This window comes from Thalassophryne amazonica, chromosome 18 (genome assembly GCF_902500255.1).
Source record: "Thalassophryne amazonica chromosome 18, fThaAma1.1, whole genome shotgun sequence".
Taxonomy (NCBI): Eukaryota; Metazoa; Chordata; class Actinopteri; order Batrachoidiformes; family Batrachoididae; genus Thalassophryne; species Thalassophryne amazonica.
The window spans coordinates 18,522,139-18,546,030 of NC_047120.1; the positions used below are offsets into that span (position 1 = coordinate 18,522,139).

The 23,892-nt window shown below is 39.9% G+C and overlaps 1 protein-coding gene across 1 annotated transcript in view; it reads right to left on the reverse strand.

Moving 5' to 3' along the window:
• The window catches only part of LOC117530496 (microfibril-associated glycoprotein 4-like), a 54,860-nt gene that overhangs the window by 5,260 nt on the left and 25,708 nt on the right, over nucleotides 1-23,892 (reverse strand). Inside the window, exons 3-5 of the mRNA XM_034193412.1 lie at nucleotides 21,945-22,097; nucleotides 21,821-21,859; nucleotides 17,318-17,414 (exon numbers count right to left, since the gene is read on the reverse strand). Of these exons, the coding sequence (XP_034049303.1) occupies nucleotides 17,318-17,414; nucleotides 21,821-21,859; nucleotides 21,945-22,097 (289 nt within the window). The remainder of the gene's footprint in view (nucleotides 1-17,317; nucleotides 17,415-21,820; nucleotides 21,860-21,944; nucleotides 22,098-23,892) is intronic.

Below are 23,892 nucleotides of genomic sequence, written 5' to 3' on the forward strand. Positions count from 1 at the left end.
GCCTGTCCTGCCTTCACTGCACATGCATCACTTCTGACCATCTGTAGCGATTCACAGATTGACTGCACTCCAGTCATCATCTATCTCACCGACAGATATCTGACGTTTTGGTACAACAATCATTTCCACATAAATTCTGCATTATTTCATCATAAAAGACGGGGGAGTGATCAGAGCACCACAGCAGCACGTCTGAGTCTGACATGCTGCTGCTGTGCCTGCGTCATTTCAGAGCATCAGTAGCGAGTCACCGATTATCACCTCGTTTCTGCTTAAAACTGACTTTAAAATGATTTAAGACGATTTACTTTATTGTCTGATGGTTAATAATCACATTATTCCCTTTGATCACTTTGGGTGTAGACAGTCAGACTCCGACACATGGGCAGTGAAGGCAGGGCGGACCCATTTTTAGAGGGGGCCACTCGGCCACAGTGGGTAACTCTGTTTCATTGGCTGGAGAGCTCTTTGCACTGAGTGCTTCTGATTGGCTCACACAGATGCAAGTTATTTATGGGTGATTCTTTAACTACGGGCACTATTGGCCTTGTAAATGTAATTTCCACCACACCATTGCCTTACAATATAAAGCACCTTTGGGCAACTGTTTGTTGTGATTTGGCGCTATATACATGTGCTCTGATATCACTGTTTATCTCCATAGAAACTACCCAAACAATCTTTCATACAAACTGTTTAGGGACATTACAGTGTTGTGGTGGAAATTACGGCAATAGTGTGGGACAACTACATTTTGTTTAAAAAAATCACAACAGTTGTATGACATTGAATACCCCAATTATGTTTTGATTATTTTACTGAGATTTTATTCAGAGATATTTTAAAACATTAGAAAAATCGTTTCTTTACTATTCATTTTTATCATTGAAGATCAAAAGTCTGGGTGTGGGACAAGCACAAAACAAAATTTCACACTTTTATATAAAAGTGTGAAATTTTAGTCTATGATGACTTTTTCACCTTTTCTCAGCATCATTATATGCAAATATTGCTGTTTTGTGCTTGTCCCACACCCAGACTTTCCCCTTTTTTCTGTTTTTCACACAGTATGATCAAAGGACATAATAAGTGCCCGTAGTCTAAGAATCATCCTTATAGCACCGGCTGGTTGCTGCCTCCTCTTTTACTACTGTGCTCATTGTTCTGCATGTTAATTTTTTGCCACATAAAATTCTATTCATAAATAGTTTTTAGCCCAAGTGTTAACTGTTTCTTCACTGACATGCAAAATTAAAGCAGAACAGCAATAAATAAATGTCTACACTTTGCTTTGATAGTGTGTGTCTGCCTCCTTTTCCACCCTAGAGGAGGAGAAGGCGGAGACCAGCCAATAGCATGGAACCACGCCCCCTGACTACACCCATTTATTTGAATGAAGGGTCATGGGAGGCTGGAGCCTATCCCAGCAGTCACAGGGCGTGAGGACAGAACACACCAGTCTGTTGCAGGGCCACACATAGACACACAGTCACACACACACCTACGGACAAATTAAAATTTCCAGTTCAGTATTTTCTCGATATAACACAATGCACATTAAAGTCAATCTATTGGAAATGTTTTTCACTTTAACAGCTACAGTTTAAGAAAGAAACACCTTCAATCAAGCTGCTTCTTAATGTTTGTATTTATTTTTAAACCTTAAGTCTCTTTGGCTGCACCCTTGTTTTTACTCGGGGTCGTCACAGCAGATCCAAACTGCATGTTGATTTGGCACAAGTTTTACGCCGGATGCCTTTCCTGACGCAACTCCACAGAATGTGGCAGGGGTGGGATTTGAACTGGGAACCTTCTGCACTGAAACCAAGTCAAGTCAATGCCTCAATTCCACTTAGTGCAGAATTGCATTAGTAAAACTCGGACATTCAGTGTCAAGTTCCGGTCACATTACCTACAAGCGACAGGAAGCGCCAACAACTTGCCATTCATTTTCAATTAGAGTGAGCGTTTAGCAGCAGGAAGAGACAACAGTCACTCTGCCGCCAGCTAGGTGGGGCCAAAATAGGCCGGAAGTCTATTTCATGCAAATACAGAGTGATGCAATATGGTGACAGCCAATCAGAGTGAATAGGCAGCAAAACTTCAGCTAGTTGTGAGCTCAAACAAAATAATCTAACATGGTGTAAAATGCTGTAAAACAGCTACGTTTCTGTTTCTCATATGTTTTGAAAAAGTTACTGAGAAACGAAACATACACTTCTAAATCTAACAGTGCTGCATTTGTAACCAGATAACACCTCTGAAGACAAGTCATCTTACAAAGATGTAGTGTGAACGCTCCAGGAACAGCCATCACACGGCAAAGCCAAGTGCACGTCACTGTCAGTTGTAGCTAATGTGACCGTAGGGTCATAGTGGCTGAATGAAGTTGTGGATGTCAAAAAAATGCATTTATTGTCATCATTATTAATACATGAAAAATGTCTTTAAATTTTCTTTAGACGTGGATCTTTGTCTAAGGTGTGGGGGGGAGGAGCTTTTCACTCCCCTCTTTTGCTCGGCACCTGTACGGCCTCTGTAAATGAAAGGAATATCACACTCACCATCCATCAGAAACAGACTTGGTGCGTATTTGAACCAATGTGAAATATGTTTTAAAAACTCTCACCGTAGTAGCACTAGATGCTGTCTATTATTGCTCACTGTGGCAAAATGAGACTAGAGAGTAAGTAAACCCACCTTATGTCAAAAGTGATTGATGCCCTGTCAGCCAATCAGAATCGATGATGTCACTATGTCCTGCCCCTAAGCCCCTCCCCTAGTCCCGCCTCCAAGCCCCACCCCCTATGACATCACAGCCAATCAGAATTGACTGTCACTAAGCCCCGCCCCCCATTATGACATCACAGCCAATCAGAATCGATTACGCCACTATGTCCTGCCCCTAAGCCCCCGCCCCCGGCTCCTCCCCTAGTCCCGCCCCTGGCTCCTCCCCAAGCTCCTCCCCTAACCCTGCCCCAAGCACCGCCTCCAAGCCCCACCTCCCCTCCCACCCGGGTCTAATATTTTAATGTCATTTTATTTCATGAATTAAAGAATGATTAAAAATACCTAGATCTTTTTAATGTATTAAAGAATTAACTAATTCTGAAATAATTAAACATAAATCAGTGTCTATTATCTAATACCCGTTTAATATTTTTAATTCTTAAATTAAAGCGCCTCCTTTTATGGTTTTTAATGCCTCAATTAAAGAAGGAATAAAAAATACTGTATCTTATGCATAATTATGGGAGGTTTTCTTCAATTTAGTGATTAAACACGAATATTTTAATACGCCATTAATATTTCTTAATTCTTGAATTATCGCGTTTCCTTTTCTGTTTTTTAATTCGTAAATTAAAGAAGGGAAACAAATAGCCGTCTCTCTCGGCTGTAAGTCTTTGCAGCAAGACGGTCAAATACCCACGCATAGAGCCGCTCGCGGAAACATGACCCCACGGCTGTAATACCTGTTACAGACGCTAGCTGTGTCTGTGTGCGTGCGTGCGTGCGTGCGCGCGTGCGTGTGTGCGTGCGTGTGTGTGTGTGTGTCAGGCCGGATGGTCTTTTATAACATAGTAGAGAAGCGTTCGTCACGCTTGTTTGAAGGCTGAAAAAACAAACCTCCTTCTCACTCACACCAAATGGTGTGTCTTTTAAGATATCAGCCGATCGATCATGGTGCGCGGGACACCCGCTGATCGGAGATGCCGCCCCGAGGTGATGAAGGCGGAAAAAAAACAAAGTTTCTTCTCCGTCACTCCCGGCAGGGTGGCTGGGTGTCAGGCCAGATGGTATTTTTAGAGCAAAAGGTGCCAGTAAGTGTTTTTCACAAAAACCTCGTTTGAAAAACAATTTACCCTTTTCAACAATATTATAGGAAAGAACACAGGCTGTATAAGGTTTAGAATATGTGCTTTATTACATTCATTAGTCACACACAGAGAAAAAAGCATATGTTCATGGTTATTAAACACAAATTTGGTCCACTTACATGAAGAAAAAAGCATACGTCCATGTTTATTAAAGGGTAACCATCAGGCTGTCGCGGTAAATTAGCTGATAGATGATTATTATGTCTCCAGCTGCGTATAATAAACTCAAGTCTGCTCAAAGCCACTTTTTTAAGGCAACAAGTTCGCATATTTTTTTTGTAAAGTCAACTTATTATATTTTACACATTTTGGGATTCAAGCATTAAATCCTTATCTCAACACTTCACGGTAACGTTCACATGCCAGCAGCTTGGATGTTAAGTCCTAAATCTAAACATTTTCTTTGCTCACTTGTATTGCTGCAAGTTCCTGCTTTACCACCTCATTCTGACCAAGAAACATCTGAAGTGGGTCAAAAAAATAACTGAAACTGTTCTTGAAAGCAGCTTTCTCCTGGTTAGTTTTTAATACACCCTGAAGACATCACGATTCTCTGATCAGATTTCTTGGGAGACTTTCTAAAAGGGAGACATCTATTGTTTTAATATGAAAATCAGCCGTCAGCATTTTATGTCAAGTGTTCCCTGAAAATCACAGATAACTGAATGACGGAGAACTGAAGCAACAACTTTGAAGTTTCAAATAAAACAGGGTTCATCAGCATTTTCTGGTTTATCAGAATCTGAATCAGAACAGCTTTTAATGGCCAAGTATCCACAGAATACATGGAATTTGACTTTGGTTTGAGCCGCACTCTCTCTGTACACTGTAAATGCATGCAAACATACAAACGAATTAAGTTAACCAGACTCAGTTTTCAAGCTGTAGCTTCAAGAAAATTAAGTTGACCTGAATATGATGAATGAACAAAACTATTTTGAGAATTAAGCCGTCACTTGCTGGATGCTCACAGTAAATACATTACTGTAATTTATTTTTTCAGTACAGCAAAATAAACAAGTTACTGTAATCTAGATTTTAAGTGTATTTGAGTACTGCACACTCGCAATAATTAAGGTAATCAAATCTGCTTCAAGACAACATAAATTACTTTGTAAGGGAGCAAGTTTGCATTTTTTGATTATTTTCATTTTTAGTAAAGTCATCTTATTATTTTTTACAGTGTATGGCATGTAGAAATACCCTAAACAGCGAATAATCCGCAGTAAAAATTGTACAACGTGTTTTTAAAAACCGCTTGTAATTATGAAGAAACTAGTTTAGCTAACAACTGCTACAGAAAGGTGAACATTTATTAAAATGAATCTGAAATACACGAGTTGACCAACATCAGGAGGGTAAGAGTTCTAATGTTAAAACTCACTGTTGTTACTCCGCTGTTTTATGATTTGTAAAAAGCTGCACCAGGCACTTGAAAATTGCACATTTCCGACCAATTCTGTCAAAAACATTAACAGCCTGTGAGCCGACACACTGCTGTCAGTGTGACAAGAGGAAAGTGTGTCATGTAGAATCTGTGCATTTGTTCAGAGCGTATAATTATAAATCTCAAGTCGTTTTAACGTGGATAAAGATTTAAATGCGATTGTTTTGCAGAAGTTCCACTGAAAACACACAGAAGCTGTAATTTTTTACAATTCACACGCCGTATCTTTGATAGAAACAGTCGGTGGTCATTTATTGAGAAATCTAACTGGCGGAGGGTTTTACGCTTTAAACGCTTATTTGGTTGTGAAAAGCTCCACAAAAACTTCTACTTTTCGAGCTGATGCTGACTGTTTGCATAAATTTTTGGCTGAGTGGGGAAACGTCTGACATTATATAGCCAATATGTTTTTTTTTCTTACTTTACGAAACTTTAGTCATATTACTAAATCATTGTTTTTCTTTTTTTCTTACCTCATGAAGGCGACTCTCTCTCCGGCTCCCCGTGTCGTCTAATAACCCTCTGGGCTTCATTTGTCTTCTTCTTCTCGTTAAACCAGAATAAACTTTTTATGCATCGCAATTATTCTCTCTCAAAAACATTCATTAATACCAGTCCAAAATATCCTCGAACCTCCGGGCATCTTGCAGGAGCGACGGTCACGTCTCGCCACAAACTGAAAGAAAAGATGCGACTTATTAAATATTTAGCCTACACTTTAAAAAAAAACGTCATGATGTGATTTTTTTCTTCTTACCGTGTAACACGAGTCCGTCCCCGCGGCGCCCTGTTGACGGTTCGACAGACCTCCGTCGGTTAGAACACACCAGCTCCGCGTTATTAACCTGTATTTTTTAATATAAATTAGATTTCAGAGGGTTTACTATCTCTGTTGCTGTGTCTGGGGGAAAAAAAAACTTGATTAAACAGTGTTAAATAAACTCCTAACAGAATATCCACAAACTGTAACACAGACCATACTTATTAATGAAATATTTACACTTTAAAAAGTTATGAGCTGATTTTCTTACGTCATAAAGGAGAGTCTGTCCCTGGCGCGTCGTGTCGTCTAAATGATCCTCTGGGGTTAATTTGTCAGGCCGAATTCTTCTGCTCCATCAGAATAAACTTTTCTCACCGTGGGGCTCTATATCTAACAAAAAACATCATTTAAAAAAATGTTTTTACCGCCGAGGATCTTTTTTAAAAAAAAAAAAAAACAGAAGCATTTCTATAAAAGATTACTTAATTCACTTGCCGTGAAAGACTTTCGCACTCTGAAGAAAAAGAAAACTTCATTCCGAGAGAATGAACGTCTGCTCCTGTCAGCGGCTGGAATGAAGGAAAAACACTGCAGCAGGAGGCGGGACAGAAAACTGGTCCAGCCTCCGGATTTAGCCTGACACCTCGGACCGAGGGACACAGCAGGACCTCATAAAAATATTGCTTCAAACGGGACCTGTGACGCTGGCCCGGTTTGTCAAAAGAGGTGCGACCTTTTGCGCTAAACACCCCAAATACACACACACTTTTAAGACGCAAATATCCCCAGCCCCGCGCGTGTAGTGGTCCCATACTATGAACAAAAGTGGATGGATAGCAAAGTCATGACGGATAATACAGAAATAGTGGACCTTTTAATAGTTGCACTAAAAGAATGAAACGCTACTCACAGGAGAATTAGTTTTCCCAGCTTCAGACTGTCTTATTCCAGACATGTCAGAAACCGCATGAACAAAACATCTACATATCTTTAACACCAAAGAGATTTAAATATATCTGTACATACATATGTACATACTCATATTTTTTCCCATTTCTATTTCCATGTTTCCTTTTTGTGAATATTTACAAATAAAATAAAGGTCACTGCGTGTATTAAATACATATCAGCGCCACCGGGGCGTCGTACCAAGATGTGCTGTCTTTATACACCGAAAATACTATCGCAAACGATGATCTGGTTTCTGATTTTGTGAAAAGATATCGTAATTGCCTTAAGAAAAGGGGCAATACCTCCTGTATCCAGCTACAAGGACCTTCGCACACTTTTAAATGCTGTGACAGCTTGTGTTAACCTTTGATCCTAATTTTTTTTTTTTTTTTTTATGTTTTTTCACGTGAAAATGTAACCCCTGTCTTAGGACAACCTCCCGATCATACCTTTTAAAGTTTTATCGCGTTTGCACGCTTTAAAACATTGTTATTAAGTACACAAAGAAGTGTTAATCTTTGATCCTAAATTTTTTTAATGTTTTTTTTTTCACCTGAAAATGGGTTGGATGTGTGAGAGCGGCCTTCCGATCATACCTTTAAAGTTTTACCGCGTTTGGATAATTTAAAACGTCATTATTAAGCGCAGAAAGAAGTGTTGACCTTTGACCTTGAATTTTTTATGTGCGTTTTTTGTGAAAAAATGCTTCTGGTGTGTTGAGAACGCTCTCCCGATCATACCTTTAAAGTTTTACCGCGTTTGGACGTGTTTAAAAATTGTCACGGCTCGTGTTAATCTTTGATCCTAAAATTTTTTAATGTTTTTTTTTGCCTGAAAACGGACCGGATGTGTTGAGAGCGGCCTCCCGATCATACCTTTAAAGTTTTATCGCGTATGCACGCGTTTAAATATTGTCCCTCACATAAAAACATGTTCAAGCTAAAATATCTAAAAATATTTCTAGTACCCTCAACAAAGCAAAAATATTTATTGAATTACAAAGCTCTACATATTTTATATCATTCACTTGTTTCGCCATGTCTGAATTACTGCGTGGACGTTTGAGGCAACATTTACAAATCCTCACTTCGACCATTACCTTTATGATACCTTGTCAGTATTCATGACAGCCAATTAAGCAGTGTCTTTACTATAACCTTGATTAGCAATTTTAATGCGTATTCTTTATTCTATACAACATATAGCCTATTGAAATGATGTAAACTAAGGTGCAGCAATACAAATTCTATGGAAAAGAAGAGACTTACATGATTAATTATAACATTTATTAAAATAAGGGCTTACTTTCATCAATCAGCAACTCCGTCACTACATAAACGGAAAGTTCACCCCTTAAAAGTCCAAATTTAAACACTGCTGACAAGACGAGCGGGAGTAGAGCGTTCTTGGTCACCTATATGAAATTCCACTCAAGATCCATCAGGTTCTTGAGCAGTGTGGCTACCTGGGGATTCACCGTGGTTGACTTTTTTTGAACAAGTCTACCCGTCCTTTTGGAAGTGGTCATGCCGCAGCAGGTCTTTGTCACCCTTTCAGGATTGATCCCAGTGTATCACCTGAAAAAACGGTAGTCCGAGATCGGAGGTTGGACATAAATAAAATCTCCAATATAGAGCACGGCTGGGTAATAAAATCAGAACTATGTTTAACCAGATACATTGATGAGATGGCTATTGGCGCATTCCAAACATATGGACATACAGGATTGTTGATAAACAATCACTAGTAATTTGGACAGGATCTTCAGCATCTTCTTTGTCTTTCAGCCGTTCCCGTTAGGGGTCGCCACAGCAGATCAATCGTTTCCTTCTCACCCTGTCCTCTGTCACACCAACCACCCGCATGTCCTCCCTCAGCACATCCATGAACCTCCTCTCTGCCCTCCCTCATTTCCTCCTGCCTGGTGGCTCCATCCTCAGCATCCTTCTCCCTATGGGTCCCTCCTCTGCACGTCCAAACCATCACAATCTGGCCTCTCTGACTCTGTCTCCAAGCTGTCCCACCTGAGCCGTCCCTCTGATATGTTCATTCCTAATCTTGTCACTCCAAAAGAGGGTTGTTGTTTATAGAAGAAGTGAACCTTCTATCGTTAATTTCATTTCAATTTATGTCATTACAGCACCACGAGAGAGTTGACCATACAATTTAATGTCAAAATGACTGCTGTGAATAGGTCAGTTGGAGAAGAAGAGGCTTACTGTTATGTGTCGATGCAGATTGAGGAGCGAACCTGCGTCAGACAGGACCCAGCACTAAAAATAACCAAGAAGCGGTTCCATCAACAAAAAAACAATTTATTTTTCACCTGTGCCTAAATAAATCATACAAAAAAAAACCCAACCCAATGTCCTTCAGGAGGAGTGACTGCTGGCACGCTCTCCAGTGTTCACGGGGAGAGAAGTCCCATGCTCCTGGACTCACTACCAACAAACAGACACCCCCCAGGTGGACACGACAAACTGATTCTCTGTTGAAGCACAGAAGATGTGAGGCACGTTAGCTATTATAGCCATTTCTTTCACAGAACACATGCTATCAGCAACACATCAAGGTTTATACTTTTTATCTTTATGCACATGAGCAGCTTCTCACAATAAGTGGAGGATCACTTATCCTGCACGCCACAACAGTGAGAAGCAAGCCACACCATTCTCATCACAATTTCACGTATACTATGTAGCAAAACATCAAGTTATTATCTACAATTAATCCAACAGTTAATTACCTTTACTGTGTGCTGACAGCATGTGTCCTCACCCTTCCTTGCTTCACAGGCTTATTGTGTCAAACCCAGGTGCAGTCCTCAGCGTCTCACAAACGAACATCACAAGGTCGAGTTCCCGGCAGTTCTGCTTGGCTCACACCTGCCTTAAAAGCAGAACGCCATCCAATTATCTGCTACAGCTGAAAGTCTTTAGGGCTGCACGTGAGCACCAGTCCCAGGTGCCTCACATGATATTGACGAGGGTGAGGATTCTTCAGCCAGCACCTTCTTTTCCACAGACAAATCAGCTTCCATGCCACCTGAGGAGCAAAGAAAAGAAAACAACACCAAAACCTCCAGCCACACCCCCCGACACACAACACTTACTTTTGAATGAATTCAAGTGTGCTGGCAGCCTCCTCTTGGTACTGTAGTACACTGAAATTACAGCGTCACAGTTACACGCTCTGTCCCATCTGAAATATGAAATTGGAGTTATTTCAGAAAGCATCTTGAAAATATCTCTAATCGGGTTAACATTCATGCTTTGCTGGGATGACTATAACTTCGGCTCATCTGATGCGAATGCGCAAATTCACCAAATACCAAGCAGTGTTATTAGATCATGGGGAGGGTGAGGGTCTTCTCGATGTCAGCCTATGGAAGATGACTATAGGGTACAGAAAATATATACATGTTGTGAGAATATTCAGTGCAATAAAAATTTAAGAAAGAAGAGGAACAAACTTACGTCTGCAAGAAGGACAAGTCCATCCGTGGGCTCTCTGAAATAGACCATCAGCAGCCGGACCACATGGAGTGTCACCTTAGAATCCTGCGAGAACCATCTGAACATCTTTGTCGGCAGTTTTGCTCGAAAGTATTCCACAATAGCTCTTCATATTCTTCCACGGTGAGTTCCAGGAGACGCAGCGCGTGAAGGTTTGTGAGAAGCTCAAAACGAGAATAGGTGCCCCTCTTTTGGCTGAATTTTGACTTTTAAGGGGTGAACTTTCCGTTTATGTAGTGACGGAGTTGCTGATTGATGAAAGTAAGCCCTTATTTTAATAAATGTTATAATTAATCATGTAAGTCTCTTTTTTTCCATAGAATTTGTATTGCTGCACCTTAGTTTACATCATTTCAATAGGCTATATGTTGTATAGAATAAAGAATACGCATTAAAATTGCTAATCAAGGTTATAGTAAAGACACTGCTTAATTGGCTGTCATGAATACTGACAAGGTATCATAAAGGTAATGGTCGAAGTGAGGATTTGTAAATGTTGCCTCAAACGTCCACGCAGTAATTCAGACATGGCGAAACAAGTGAATGATATAAAATATGTAGAGCTTTGTAATTCAATAAATATTTTTGCTTTGTTGAGGGTACTAGAAATATTTTTAGATATTTTAGCTTGAACATGTTTTTTTATGTGAGGGACAATATTTAAACGCGTGCATACGCGATAAAACTTTAAAGGTATGATCGGGAGGCCGCTCTCAACACATACGGTCCGTTTTCAGGCAAAAAAAAACATTAAAAAATTTTAGGATCAAAGATTAACACGAGCCGTGACAATTTTTAAACGCGTCCAAACGCGGTAAAACTTTAAAGGTATGATCGGGAGAGCGTTCTCAACACACCAGAAGCATTTTTTTCACAAAAAACGCACATAAAAAATTCAAGGTCAAAGGTCAACGCTTCTTTCTGCGCTTAATAACGACGTTTTAAATTATCCAAACGCAGTAAAACTTTAAAGGTATGATCGTAAGGCCGCTCTCACACATCCAACCCATTTTCAGGTGAAAAAAAAAACATTAAAAAAATTTAGGATCAAAGATTAACACTTCTTTCTGTACTTAAGAACAATGTTTTAAAGCGTGCAAACGCGATAAAACTTTAAAAGGTATGATCGGGAGGTTGTTCTAGGACAGGGGTTACATTTTCACGTGAAAAAACATAAAAAAAAAAAATTAGGATCAAAGGTTAACACAAGCTGTCACAGCATTTAAAAGTGTGCGAAGGTCCTTGTAGCTGGATACAGGAGGTATTGCCCCTTTTCTTAAGGCAATTACGATATCTTTTCACAAAATCAGAAACCAGATCATCGTTTGCGATAGTATTTTCGGTGTATAAAGACAGCACATCTTGGTACGACGCCCCGGTGGCGCTGATATGTATTTAATACACGCAGTGACCTTTATTTTATTTGTAAATATTCACAAAAAAGAAACATGGAAATAGAAATGGGAAAAAATATGAGTATGTACATATGTATGTACAGATATATTTAAATCTCTTTGGTGTTAAAGATATGTAGATGTTTTGTTCATGCGGTTTCTGACATGTCTGGAATAAGACAGTCTGAAGCTGGGAAAACTAATTCTCCTGTGAGTAGCGTTTCATTCTTTTAGTGCAACTATTAAAAGGTCCACTATTTCTGTATTATCCGTCATGACTTTGCTATCCATCCACTTTTGTTCATAGTATGGGACCACTACACGCGCGGGTCTGGGGATATTTGCGTCTTAAAAGTGTGTGTGTATTTGGGGTGTTTAGCGCAAAAGGTCGCACCTCTTTTGACAAACCGGGCCAGCGTCACAGGTCCCGTTTGAAGCAATATTTTTATAAGGTCCTGCTGTGTCCCTCGGTCCGAGGTGTCAGGCTAAATCCGGAGGCTGGACCAGTTTTCCTGTCCCGCCTCCTGTTGCAGTGTTTTTCCTTCATTCCAGCCGCTGACAGGAGCAGACGTTCATTCTCTCGGAATGAAGTTTTCTTTTTCTTCAGAGTGCGAAAGTCTTTCACGGCAAGTGAATTAAGTAATCTTTTATAGAAATGCTTCTGTTTTTTTTTTTTTTAAAAAGATCCTCGGCGGTAAAAACATTTTTTTAAATGATGTTTTTTGTTAGATATAGAGCCCCACGGTGAGAAAAGTTTATTCTGATGGAGCAGAAGAATTCGGCCTGACAAATTAACCCCAGAGGATCATTTAGACGACACGACGCGCCAGGGACAGACTCTCCTTTATGACGTAAGAAAATCAGCTCATAACTTTTTAAAGTGTAAATATTTCATTAATAAGTATGGTCTGTGTTACAGTTTGTGGATATTCTGTTAGGAGTTTATTTAACACTGTTTAATCAAGTTTTTTTTTCCCCCAGACACAGCAACAGAGATAGTAAACCCTCTGAAATCTAATTTATATTAAAAAATACAGGTTAATAACGCGGAGCTGGTGTGTTCTAACCGACGGAGGTCTGTCGAACCGTCAACAGGGCGCCGCGGGGACGGACTCGTGTTACACGGTAAGAAGAAAAAAATCACATCATGACGTTTTTTTTTTAAAGTGTAGGCTAAATATTTAATAAGTCGCATCTTTTCTTTCAGTTTGTGGCGAGACGTGACCGTCGCTCCTGCAAGATGCCCGGAGGTTCGAGGATATTTTGGACTGGTATTAATGAATGTTTTTGAGAGAGAATAATTGCGATGCATAAAAAGTTTATTCTGGTTTAACGAGAAGAAGAAGACAAATTAAGCCCAGAGGGTTATTAGACGACACGGGGAGCCGGAGAGAGAGTCGCCTTCATGAGGTAAGAAAAAAAGAAAAACAATGATTTAGTAATATGACTAAAGTTTCGTAAAGTAAGAAAAAAAAACATATTGGCTATATAATGTCAGACGTTTCCCCACTCAGCCAAAAATTTATGCAAACAGTCAGCATCAGCTCGAAAAGTAGAAGTTTTTCACAACCAAATAAGCGTTTAAAGCGTAAAACCCTCCGCCAGTTAGATTTCTCAATAAATGACCACCGACTGTTTCTATCAAAGATACGGCGTGTGAATTGTAAAAAATTACAGCTTCTGTGTGTTTTCAGTGGAACTTCTGCAAAACAATCGCATTTAAATCTTTATCCACGTTAAAACGACTTGAGATTTATAATTATACGCTCTGAACAAATGCACAGATTCTACATGACACACTTTCCTCTTGTCACACTGACAGCAGTGTGTCGGCTCACAGGCTGTTAATGTTTTTGACAGAATTGGTCGGAAATGTGCAATTTTCAAGTGCCTGGTGCAGCTTTTTACAAATCATAAAACAGCGGAGTAACAACAGTGAGTTTTAACATTAGAACTCTTACCCTCCTGATGTTGGTCAACTCGTGTATTTCAGATTCATTTTAATAAATGTTCACCTTTCTGTAGCAGTTGTTAGCTAAACTAGTTTGTTCATAATTACAAGCGGTTTTTAAAAACACGTTGTACAATTTTTACTGCGGATTATTCGCTGTTTAGGGTATTTCTACATGCCTTACACTGTAAAAAATAATAAGTTGACTTTACTAAAAATGCAAACTTGCTCCCTTACAAAGTAATTTATGTTGTCTTGAAGCAGATTTGATTACCTTAATTATTGCGAGTGTGCAGTACTCAAATACACTTAAAATCTAGATTACAGTAACTTGTTTATTTTGCTGTACTGAAAAAAATAAATTACAGTAATGTATTTACTGTGAGCATCCAGCAAGTGACGGCTTAATTCTCAAAATAGTTTTGTTCATTCATCATATTCAGGTCAACTTAATTTTCTTGAAGCTACAGCTTGAAAACTGAGTCTGGTTAACTTAATTCGTTTGTATGTTTGCATGCATTTACAGTGTACAGAGAGAGTGCGGCTCAAACCAAAGTCAAATTCCATGTATTCTGTGGATACTTGGCCATTAAAAGCTGTTCTGATTCAGATTCTGATAAACCAGAAAATGCTGATGAACCCTGTTTTATTTGAAACTTCAAAGTTGTTGCTTCAGTTCTCCGTCATTCAGTTATCTGTGATTTTCAGGGAACACTTGACATAAAATGCTGACGGCTGATTTTCATATTAAAACAATAGATGTCTCCCTTTTAGAAAGTCTCCCAAGAAATCTGATCAGAGAATCTTGATGTCTTCAGGGTGTATTAAAAACTAACCAGGAGAAAGCTGCTTTCAAGAACAGTTTCAGTTATTTTTTTGACCCACTTCAGATGTTTCTTGGTCAGAATGAGGTGGTAAAGCAGGAACTTGCAGCAATACAAGTGAGCAAAGAAAATGTTTAGATTTAGGACTTAACATCCAAGCTGCTGGCATGTGAACGTTACCGTGAAGTGTTGAGATAAGGATTTGATGTTTGAATCCCAAAATGTGTAAAATATAATAAGTTGACTTTACAAAAAAAATATGCGAACTTGTTGCCTTAAAAAAGTGCCTTTGAGCAGACTTGAGTTTATTATACGCAGCTGGAGACATAATAATCATCTATCAGCTAATTTACCGCGACAGCCTGATGGTTACCCTTTAATAAACATGGACGTATGCTTTTTTCTTCATGTAAGTGGACCAAATTTGTGTTTAATAACCATGAACATATGCTTTTTTCTTCAGGTAACTGGAACAAGTACCTTTTTTCTTAACGTATGCTGTGTTTAATAAACATGAGCAATTGCTTTTTTCTCTGTGTGTGACTAATGAATGTAATAAAGCACATATTCTAAACCTTATACAGCCTGTGTTCTTTCCTATAATATTGTTGAAAAGGGTAAATTGTTTTTCAAACGAGGTTTTTGTGAAAAACACTTACTGACACCTTTTGCTCTAAAAATACCATCTGGCCTGACACCCAGCCACCCTGCCGGGAGTGACGGAGAAGAAACTTTGTTTTTTTTCCGCCTTCATCACCTCGGGGCGGCATCTCCGATCAGCGGGTGTCCCGCGCACCATGATCGATCGGCTGATATCTTAAAAGACACACCATTTGGTGTGAGTGAGAAGGAGGTTTGTTTTTTCAGCCTTCAAACAAGCGTGACGAACGCTTCTCTACTATGTTATAAAAGACCATCCGGCCTGACACACACACACACACACACACGCACGCGCGCACGCACGCACGCACGCACACAGACACAGCTAGCGTCTGTAACAGGTATTACAGCCGTGGGGTCATGTTTCCGCGAGCGGCTCTATGCGTGGGTATTTGACCGTCTTGCTGCAAAGACTTACAGCCGAGAGAGACGGCTATTTGTTTCCCTTCTTTAATTTACGAATTAAAAAACAGAAAAGGAAACGCGATAATTCAAGAATTAAGAAATATTAATGGCGTATTAAAATATTCGTGTTTAATCACTAAATTGAAGAAAACCTCCCATAATTATGCATAAGATACAGTATTTTTTATTCCTTCTTTAATTGAGGCATTAAAAACCATAAAAGGAGGCGCTTTAATTTAAGAATTAAAAATATTAAACGGGTATTAGATAATAGACACTGATTTATGTTTAATTATTTCAGAATTAGTTAATTCTTTAATACATTAAAAAGATCTAGGTATTTTTAATCATTCTTTAATTCATGAAATAAAATGACAAAATATTAGACCCGGGTGGGAGGGGAGGTGGGGCTTGGAGGCGGTGCTTGGGGCGGGGTTAGGGGAGGAGCTTGGGGGTGGGGCTAGGGGAGGAGCCGGGGGCGGGGGCTTAGGGGCAGGACATAGTGACGTCATCGATTCTGATTGGCTGTGATGTCATAATGGGGGCGGGGCTTAGTGACGTAGTCGATTCTGATTGGCTGTGATGTCATAGGGGGCGGAGCTTGGATGCGGGACTAGGGGAGGGGCTTAGGGGCGGGACATAGTGACATCATCAATTCTGATTGGCTGACAGTGTCATCAATCACTTTTGACATAAGGTGGGTTTACTTACTCTCTGAGACTGACACACACTGTTGATGAATATAATGGCTTGTTGTGTATTTAAAGCAGAGTGTTTGTTTTTAAAATGTGCACTGTGGTTCTGCAGTGAATCAGCAGCTGTGACCCTCTGTCCAGTCCAGAACCACTGCACTTATAAAGTGAAGCAGACAGAATGGACAAACACTTATTTAGTGACTCTGGTTTAGTTGATCAAATACGATTGTCATGTCTTTAGGTCAAAGACATTTCTAATTTCTTAAGATTTATAAGTTAGCTAAGAAGTTATAAATAAGTTCTTGTTGGTAAATAAATATGCTAAAATGTATGATAAAATTGTTAAAATCTATGGTTAAAAAAGTTAAAGTGAGACATCTTCTCCCTAAAGGATCGTTTTGGTTATAGTTTGGAGTGAATGCTCTTCATGATAATAGACAATTTTTAACGTTATTTCTCTCTGTGAGAACAAGCTAGCTGGACTGCAGAAAGAAACCTGAAAAAACTCATGAAGACAATGTTTGCTCTAAAACGTTTGAGCCTTGGGAAGTTTTTGTCTTTTTACCACACACCCACAGACAGCAATAGCAGTTACAACAACTACTAATACTACTACTATATGTTTTTGGAAGAAAACTTCACTAAAGCAAGAAAAGCAAGCCTTGTGTCCAGAGTTTGCTTTATGGGTTCGTTGGCTGTCTAGTAGCACACAGACACGTGTTGTGACGACAGCACAGTGATCAATCAAAAATACCATGATTAGATCGATTTTGATTAGCTAAGATCAGTCTGGGACAGCCCTAGTTTGGAGTTGATGACGTTTTCATGTCTCACCAAGCCAGTACTCTCCAGCGGCGCTGCCGAAGCCCATCTTATAGCGATCCCAGGGCTGGTAGAAGTTCACCATGCCGTCCACTCTCTTCTGGAACACCTGAAGCCGTAATTATTAAACACCAAAAATCGACACAGAGAGGAGCGTTCAAGGTGTCAGACAAAAGTGCAGAATGTTGAGAAAAATGAAACACGGTGATGAAGTCAGGCGATGAACATTTCCAAGACACTGATTATGTCTTGGCCTTTATTTATATCAGTTATGAAGAAATACAAACCATAAAACTAAGAGAATGTGCAAGAAGGAGACAAGTGAGGAAAGCCACCAAGACACCCAGACAACCCTGAAGACTTTATAGGCTTCTATAGGCTGAATAAAATATCAGTAAAATAATCAAAACATAATTGGGGTATTCAGTGTTATACAACTGTTGTGATTTTTTTTAAACAAAATGTAGTTGTCCCACACTATTGCCGTAATTTCCACCACAACACTGTATTGTCCCTAAACAGATAGATAAATAGATAAACAGTGACATCAGAGCACATGTATATAGCGCCAAATCACAACAAACAGTTGCCCCAAGGCGCTTTATATTGTAAGGCAATGGTGTGGTGGAAATTACATTTACAAGGCCAATAGTGCCCGTAGTTAAAGAATCACCCATGTGTGTGTGTGTGTCTATAACTTTGATCACGGACAAACTGGGGAGAGCTGACATTTGCCGTTTGGTATGCTGATGTATTTTGGGCCCAGGATCAACGCTGCAAAAACAGAATATTGACATAACTAATTAATTACTCCAAACAAAGCAATACATGCACTCCTCACTGACACAATATATACACTGGCAAGTGAACAGGTGACTCCAATTTCTTTATGTGCAGCAGCTGATGACATCATCAGCCACATTTCAAAATATGAACAGTTACTGCAGTGACTCATAATCAGCTTGTCTAAAATTGTTATAACAACAATTCCCTTGCTCTATTAATGCCTCTGAAGAAATGAACAGATTCAGAAAAATACATATTGTCTTAGTTGTTTTAGCTACTGAACTAAGAACTATTAATATAATACTAGACTAAGTATACACTTTACTGTACCATGCAAGATTTCACCTGCTTTGAGAGAGAAACCCCCATCCTGATAAATATATTTTACTTAGAGAAAGTAAATTCTGAAATATCAAAATTATCTATCAATTTACTCTTGAAGTACAGCTCTTCAAAACTTTGTAATAAAATTGGTTGATGACTGAATTGCTAGTTTTATGATGCCATGACAGAAAAAAATAAGCTCATTAATCTGTCTTTCAAAGTTGATCCATTATTTTGGGGTGCCAAATATTGTAAATACCAAATTTGAGCTTTATGCGTCCATTCAGAGCTGATATATTGCTTTCTGAATATGCAAATACAGGTTCAAAATGGGTTCGCGCCATATTACGGTACCCTACTTTGCAATTTTTTTCACTATGAAGGCATTTGAGCTAGATAAATGTTTTTTTTTTTTTTTGACATAATGTTGGTATATCAATATGCTCAAAAGAGACTGGAGGCCTATTTTGGAAATTCTACGATCATGTTCAATTTTCAAGAGTCAATAATTGACAAACCCTTCAAGTTATGACCACAATGTTTAACACACATATAACTAGTACCCCAGATATGTGTATTCTACAATATGAAGATTATCCATTGAATCCCTTCTTTAATACAGCTCTTTGAAATTTTGTATTTTTTGTGAGAATGGACAAACTGCCAAATTTGTGATGCTACAGAATGAAAAATTAGCTCTGTATCCCATTTTTGAAATTTACTACTGTATTTGGGGTGCCCAAATAGGGTATATTCCAAATTTGAGCTTTATATCTGCATTTTTAGCTGAGATAATGCCTTTTAAAAATGAAAAAAAGCTCAAAATGCATTCGCAAGTGTAAAATAGGATTGTGGGTACCCTGATTTTATATATATATATATATATATACGAGGTCTGTCCATAAAGTATAGGTCCTTTTTATTTTTTTCAAAAACTATATGGGTTTCATTCATATGTTTTTACGTCAGACATGCTTGAACCCTCGTGCGCATGCGTGAGTTTTTCCATGCCTGTTGGTGACGTCATTTGCCTGTGAGTACTCTTTGTGGGAGGAGTCGTCCAGCCCCTTGTCGGAATTCCTTTGTCTGAGAAGTTGCTGAGAGACTGGCGCTTTGTTTGATCAAAATTTTTTCTAAACCTGTGAGACACATCGAAGTGGACACGGTTTCGAGAAATTAAGCTGGTTTTCAGTGAAAATTTTAACGGCTGATGAGAGATTTTGAGGTGATACTGTCACTTTAAGGACTTCCCACGGTGCGAGACGTCGCGCAGCACTCTCAGGCGCCATCGTCAGCCTGTTTCAAGCTGAAAACCTCCACATTTCAGGCTCTATTGATCCAGGACGTCATGAGAGAACAGAGAAGTTTCAGAAGAAGTCGGTTTCAGCATTTTATCCGGATATTCCACTGTTAAAGGAGATTTTTTTTTAATGAAAGACGTGCGGACGGGTCCGCGCGTCGGGACGCAGCCGGCGCGGTGCGGCGGCACAGGAAAAACACCTCCGTGTTGATAACCATTTGTAAAATCCAGGCGGCTTTTGATGGCTTTCAGTGGAGTGAGTATATGAGAAATTGTTTAACAGCTGGACATGTTCCAACTTGTCCTTAAGGCTTCCAACAGAGGTGTTTTTCCTGTGGAGGAGCGTCGCGGCGGCTGCGAGCCGACGCTGCAATCCGCCCGCACATCTTTCATTAAAAAAATCTCTTTTAACAGTGGAATATCCGGATAAAATGCTGAAACCGACTTCTTCTGAAACTTCTCTGTTCTCTCGCGACGTCCTGGATCAATAGAGCCTGAAATGTGGAGGTTTTCAGCTTGAAACAGGCTGATGATGGCACCTGAGAGTGCTGCGCGACGTCTCGCACCGTGGGAACTCCTTAAAGCGACAGTATCACCTCAAAATCTCTCATCAGACGTTAAAATTTTCACTGAAAACCAGCTTAATTTTTCGAACCGTGTCCACTTCGATGTGTCTCACAGGTTTAGAAAAAAGTTTGATCAAACAAAGCGCCAGTCTCTCAGCAACTTCTCAGACAAAGGAATTCCGACGAGGGGCTGGACGACTCCTCCCACAAGGAGTGCTCACAGGCGAATGACGTCACCGACAGGCGTGGAAAAACTCACGCATGCGCACGAGGGTTCAAGCATGTCTGACGTAAAAACATATTAATGAAATCCATATAGTTTTTGAAAAAAATTCAAAGGACCTATACTTTATGGACAGACCTCGTGTGTATATATATATATATATATATATATATATATATATATATATAAACAAAAAAAAAAAAACTACTTGGAATTAAGCAGAAATATTTTGCATATGTTCATCAGACATATGTGGGTACTTGTAAAAAAAAAAAAAAAAAATCATGAGAATCCGAGTCTGACCAGGGAAGATTTTGGAAAATCTGATGATTTCACACGGAATGACCCAAAAGAAAGTGATTTCCATTGTGGTCCATTTAAAAATCAAATGACAAAATGGAAGTAATAATGAAATAAAATAACAATAATACAGAGAATAATAATAATAAGAATAGTGTGTATATGATAACAAGAACCTAAACAATTCTTAAATACATTAAGACAGTAAATTAACATTAAAAATTATGTAATTAACAGGAAATAAAAGGGCTGAGTTCTTCTTCTAAAAACTGTTGAGATCTAAGGTTCTAAAAACATTCTGAACTCACACACATTCCAAATCAATATAGAAACTTTGTATAATTTATTATCACCCTTGAAAAAGGTCAGCTACTGATTTTATAAACACTACACAATCTAGATGCCGTGGATCCCCACAGGCAACGCGCTAGTAAATTTTAATTTTTCAAGTTTTGTGTCCAATAAACAAGCAAACCACTGAAATAACACTGGAAACAATTACAAATCTAATAGAAATATGAAGCTGAAAAACACTGAAATCAGCTGTTGTCCTTCGTGGATTCATGTATCCATTGATGATGTCCTGCTTTGATGCTATTTTGCATTATCTGTTTGTCTGACAATGTCATGTAATTTGTTACTCAGATGACATTATAGGATTCACCTGTTACCTTTTAAAAAAATACATTCCTTTCTGGTGTTTAGTACACACTGGTGACAGCTTAATCAAAAAAAAGCTAAAATAAACACAAAGTCTCTACACAGACACCAGGGGGTGTAGTAGAGTCCACAGAGACTAAAGTGTTTCTATGTGGACTCTGAGATGAGAATAAGATGAACCTCAGACTATTTCTAATTCTGAGTGGAACCTGCTCGTTTTGATGCTGACAGGTTTTTATATGTTTTTTTTAACGGTCTTTAAAATTTTTGGGAAGCTTTTATTTTGACAGACTAACAGGAAGTGCTCAGAACCACTCTGTGGGACTTAATGACTGGACATAAACTGAAATACTCACTGTCCAACGTCCCCCCTGTGAATTCATGTCACAGTACACCTACATGAGGACACATTATTAAAGGAATTAAAAGTAAGCAAACATCTGAAAGTCAAAAAGTCTCCCAGAGGAGATGAAAGTCTACCTCCACACGAGATGTGGCTCTGATGGGATAGATGACATACACTCCACTGGGATGGGTTGTGTTCTGGTGATGGATGTCACTGCAGTCCCGTGGTAGGAAGGACTTATTTCCGAAGGTCAACACCAGCGCCAACAACAGGAGGATGATGTGGACCTGAAAGCAAAGGTGATGATGAAGACTCTTCAATCTGACTTCAATCCACTAAAACTTGTATTACAGGTTTAAAAAAACAACAACAAAACTGCACATGACAGCAACTTTGGGATTAAGAACGGGGCTCAAAAACACTTCAGTGATTTTCCTGTCGGACAGGGAATCGAACCAAGAACCCTCTGGTCATTCAATTCAGTCTATTGTCATCATACACAGCAGAGCCGGTCCACTTAAATTATCAGCACCAATCAGGCAGTAAAACATAACAAGAGCAGCATTCAAAGATAATCAGAAATAAAATACAATGTGATAAAATACAACACTGAGCAATACAAGGCAAGAAGAGGAAGTTCCTCAGTCGTCTGTTATTATTGATAAAGTGCTGATGTGATATGGGTGGCAGTGAAAGTCGAGGACCTTGGCGGACCAGACCCGGGCGGCGGGGGCTAGCTCTGAGGTTGTGGACCGTCACCTGTGGGGGAAGGAGCTAGAGCTAGAGCTTGTGCGGGAGGCGGAGCAATACCAGTTAGATCCAGTGGGCCTTGCCTCCACGCACAGCCTCAGCTCTGGAACCACTCTCCTTAATAGGCGTTGGACCTTATTCTTCTCTAGAGTTGCCCAGGGTGTGAGGCACCGGAAGGGTATGGGAATACTCACGAGTCCCCGGCTGAGCGCCGCTATGTTGGAGTTTACCCCTGTAGGTGGGAAGGTCACCTCCCTGTGCCTTTGGGTGGCAGGGGGGAAACTCTGACTGTTGTTTGTGCGTATGCACCAAACAGCCGTTTGGAGTATTCGGCCTTCTTGGAGTCCCTGAATGGAGTCATGTATTGGGCTCCGGCGGGAGACTCCATTCTTCTGCTGGGGGACTTCAACGTACACATGGGCAATGACAGAGACACATGGTGAGGGGTGATCATCGTATAATCATAATATGATCTTCATAGCTGGAATACAATGTGCAGGTGCGGCGTGCCCCACTGCTGTCCGGTGGCGAGTTGATGCGTGTCATTGGCTTGGTGTGGCGCACCACAACTCAGTTAAACAGGACATGACAGCTATAATACACCTATTATGACATGGACACCATGTACCTCTGTAGGAGGAATAACAGGGCAACTGGTCCACTAGGCCTTCACAACATAAATAAAAATAAAACTCACCTTCAGAACGGCTCCAGGTATGTGTCACAACACAGGGCGAACTGTTGTGAAAGTGTAGGAACACGGACCCACAACAGGGGGCGCAAATGAACGGACAATGGAGTAAGTCAAATAACAACACTTTACTGTTGTGAAACTCACACAACAAACACAACAGATTACAATCTCGGGAACAAGCCGAATTCCAAGGTGTCGTGTGGGCAGGCTCGAAGGTAGGAGACGTCTGTCCAAGTCGAACTGGAACCACTCGATTTCCACCGCCACCGAACCCCGGGAATACTGGAGCCGCCAAGTCTCGAACTCCCAGGTGACCACTGCCTCCGCTTGTCGGATCTGGTACTGCTGGCGAGGAACAAAAACAGTCAGAGGTGGGTGCGCTGCACCCAGCAACACGGACGGTGGTAACACCACCTCCTCCTCTCGTCAAGAAAACACTGAAGTGCAGGAGTGTGAGTACTTATCCAAATACTGTTTCCTGCTGCTCTTCTCTCTCTCTGTATAAAGGCAAAAAGTAATCAAGGTTGATATAATCGGCTGGATACGTTACCTCCTCGGTAGAAACGATATCTCGGCAATGAGGTGGAGATGCCGTCCTGCTGATATACCCCACTGATGATTGCTGTCAGCTGTCTCAG